This window comes from Austrofundulus limnaeus, unplaced genomic scaffold (assembly GCF_001266775.1).
Source record: "Austrofundulus limnaeus strain Quisiro unplaced genomic scaffold, Austrofundulus_limnaeus-1.0 Scaffold2818, whole genome shotgun sequence".
NCBI classification, from domain to species: domain Eukaryota; kingdom Metazoa; phylum Chordata; class Actinopteri; order Cyprinodontiformes; family Rivulidae; genus Austrofundulus; species Austrofundulus limnaeus.
The window spans coordinates 7,257-10,039 of record NW_013955220.1 but is presented as its reverse complement, the minus strand read 5'-3'; the positions used below and the strand labels follow the sequence as shown (position 1 = coordinate 10,039).

The 2,783-nt window shown below is 38.8% G+C and overlaps 1 protein-coding gene across 1 annotated transcript; it reads left to right on the top strand.

Annotated features, from left to right (window-relative positions):
• Positions 1–633: 633 nt before the first annotated feature.
• Positions 634–2,541, top strand: LOC106511464 (transcription factor 7-like 1). The gene is made up of 6 exons (XM_014000217.1): positions 634–736; positions 1,396–1,452; positions 1,570–1,632; positions 1,816–1,951; positions 2,110–2,241; positions 2,338–2,541. The coding sequence occupies exons 1-6, from the start codon at positions 717–719 to the stop codon at positions 2,383–2,385; spliced, it is 456 nt and encodes a 151-aa protein (XP_013855671.1). The 5' UTR covers positions 634–716; the 3' UTR covers positions 2,386–2,541.
• Positions 2,542–2,783: the final 242 nt, after the last annotated feature.

Here is a 2,783-nt window from a genome sequence, read left to right as displayed (position 1 = left end):
TTCAGGCTTCTGCAATACGGAGGACCGAAACTGACATAATTAAAAATAAAAGCAGAAATATATAAACTGACTAATAAATAAATAAATAAATACTTAAAGTGCACCAATATAATTCAAAAAGGAGAATTTTATTTAAAGTGTATATATATATATATATATATATATATATAGAGAGAGAGAGAGAGAGAGAGAGAGAGAGAGAGAGAGAGAGAGAGAGAGCTAAATAAATAAATAAATACAATAAAAAATGTGCCATTTAAAGTGAAAAAGGAGGGCTTTACCTCACATTTTAATTTAATTGACTTTTATATTTATTTTTCCAACTTCGATCCAACAAATAATATATTTTTGCAAAAATAGGTAAAATGTAAATTATGTGCAAAAATATATTATTAGTTGGAACTAAGTTGGAAAAATAATTATGAAGGTCAGTTAAATTGTAAAAAGTGAGGTAAAGCTCTGCTTTTTAAATTTAATTGGCACATTTTTAATTGAATTTATTTATTGGTCCATTTATATATTTCTGATTTTTTTTTCTAGTTATGTCAGTGTCAGTCCTCCATACTGCAGAACTTGGTAATTCAATGTCTGAATCAGGTGTGTTGGAGCAGGGAAAAACATAAAACCTGCAGGGCTGCGGCCCTCGAGGACCAGGATTGCCCACCCCTGATGTGTTTGTGTGTGTGTTTGTGAGCAGGAATGGAGCGAGGCAGTATATGATCACCCCCATTGCAGTGTAAGTTTGATTGGTTTCTGAATCTGAATTGATAAAACATCATTTCTGAACCCAGGGGTGGAACCAGAGTTAGGGTTAGCACTTGACATGCCACCCCCAGGTGCCACCCCCAAATGATTGACAAGTGGGTGGAGATCAAATGTGGCGTTTCAAAGGTGGGCAGTTAAAGCATAAAATAAGTAAATATCTATGAAGTGAAGGAAGATATCAGTGTATGAAGATTAAAAGAAAAAAAAACTTTTCCGAACCACTGAAATAATTTAAAACAACCAAATACAAAAAATATTGGGCGGCATCTTGTGGCCAGACATCGCAATGACAACCAGAAAAGTTACATTTTAAATGTGTTCATTTATTGATTGTGTTGTTTCATTTTCATGTTTTATTTTGTGTGTTTGACCCCAGAAAGAGTAGTCTCTGCCAAGGCATAGGAAACCCTGACAAAAAAAAAAAAAAATGTAGCCGCCATTTTAAACTAATGACTATATGGTGATCACAGCTCCCATATTTCAGCTCATTATGACTAAAAATAGCTGAGTTACAGCCATTTGAATTTAGCTTTGGTGGCCGTCTTGGATTTTGTATTTGAATTTAAAAATTGTGCAACCCCTTGCAAAAAAAATGTGCATGTCATTGTACGTGTGTGTTTATGTGGGCAGGAATGGACCGATGCAGCATGTGATTCTTCCTGTTGTTGCTCCCTACATGGGTACAGGGTAAGTTTGGCTGGTTTCTAAATGAATTAAGCATCATTTGCTGAGCCTTTGCACGTTTGTGTGCGCGTCAAATGTTTGTGTTCATGTTATCTAACGTGTATGGGTGCATGTGGGCAGGAATGGAGAGATGTTGCATCAGGTTCATCCTGCTGCTGCTCCTTTGAACGCCCGCCGCTCAGTGTAAGTTTGGACTCCTTGTTTCTTCACTCTTGACTGCTTCTGATCTGCGTCTGTGGATCGGGAGTCTCCGGGCTTCAGTCGCAGCTCAAGTCAACTTAAAACCTCTTGATCGTCACTCAGTCTGTCACCGTGATGACACGCGAGCTCTATAAGTGCAGTTTCTTTTCTGTTTCGCTCCTCTAGAAAGAATCCAAGGAAGACAAACGTGAAAAAGTCTCTGAATGCCTTTAGGTTGTTTTCAAAAAAGCAGAAGTTGAAGGGGATGGCTGAGCTACAGGATAAAATCTCTCAAACTATGGACGGAACCCTCAGAAAGAAAGTAAAAACTGACACTGTTTACTTTATTGTTGCATGAACATAAAATAATGCTCTGTTCAAAACACACATTATAATCCAAACTCACCATGGGAGTTTGTACAGATCAGTGGGTGGATGTGTACCTGGAGCTGTTTTCAGTCTCATGTCTTCTGTCCACAGTGGAAGTCTCTGTCCGATGAGGACAAGGCTGAATATTACCGACAAGCCAAAAGGGAAAAGGACCTCTATGAACAGAGATGCGCCGAGCTGTCCGCCCAGAGATGCTCCCAGCGGACCCCCACATCCAGCCTTGTACGTCCACTCTGCTCGCACACGCTCATGTGACACAGCTGAAGCTGAGCGAACACGCTTATTACACTCAGGCTCCGATGTGTTCATTTTTTTCAGTACAAGAAGTGGAAAGAGGCAAGAGAGAAGCAATTACCTTTCTGGTGAACAGCTGGGATGTGAAAATCGAACAAGATGACATGAATTACAGCAGATTCAAATAAAAACTGAAACTGTTAAAATACTCGCAGGGAATGTTGTTACAACTGTTATAATGTGCTTCACATTACTTAATAAAAACATTTTAAATTCTGTGCAAAAGAACGCAGCAACAACCTTTCTTGGATTTCGCTGCAGTGTCTGAAGAAAGTCCACTAAAGATGGACACTTTGTCCTTCCTGCTAGTGGAGGCTGGAATTTGAGTTTGATCTTAGAGGACATCAACATAGCCTTTGGCTCTGGTGTTGGATTGACCTATTGCAAAGATAAATTAAAATGAACTGAAGCTTCACATTTGCTTTTACATTCATATCATACACCTTAATCCCAGTGTGGGACTGGAGCAG

Excerpts from the sequence above, each read along its gene's own strand:
- LOC106511464 (XM_014000217.1), top strand. The coding sequence starts at position 717 with ATGATCACCCCCATTGCAGT. Across the intron at positions 737-1,395 it reads ATGATCACCCCCATTGCAGT|GAATGGACCGATGCAGCATG; the intron begins GTAAGTTTGATT and ends TTATGTGGGCAG. Across the intron at positions 1,453-1,569 it reads GCTCCCTACATGGGTACAGG|GAATGGAGAGATGTTGCATC; the intron begins GTAAGTTTGGCT and ends GCATGTGGGCAG.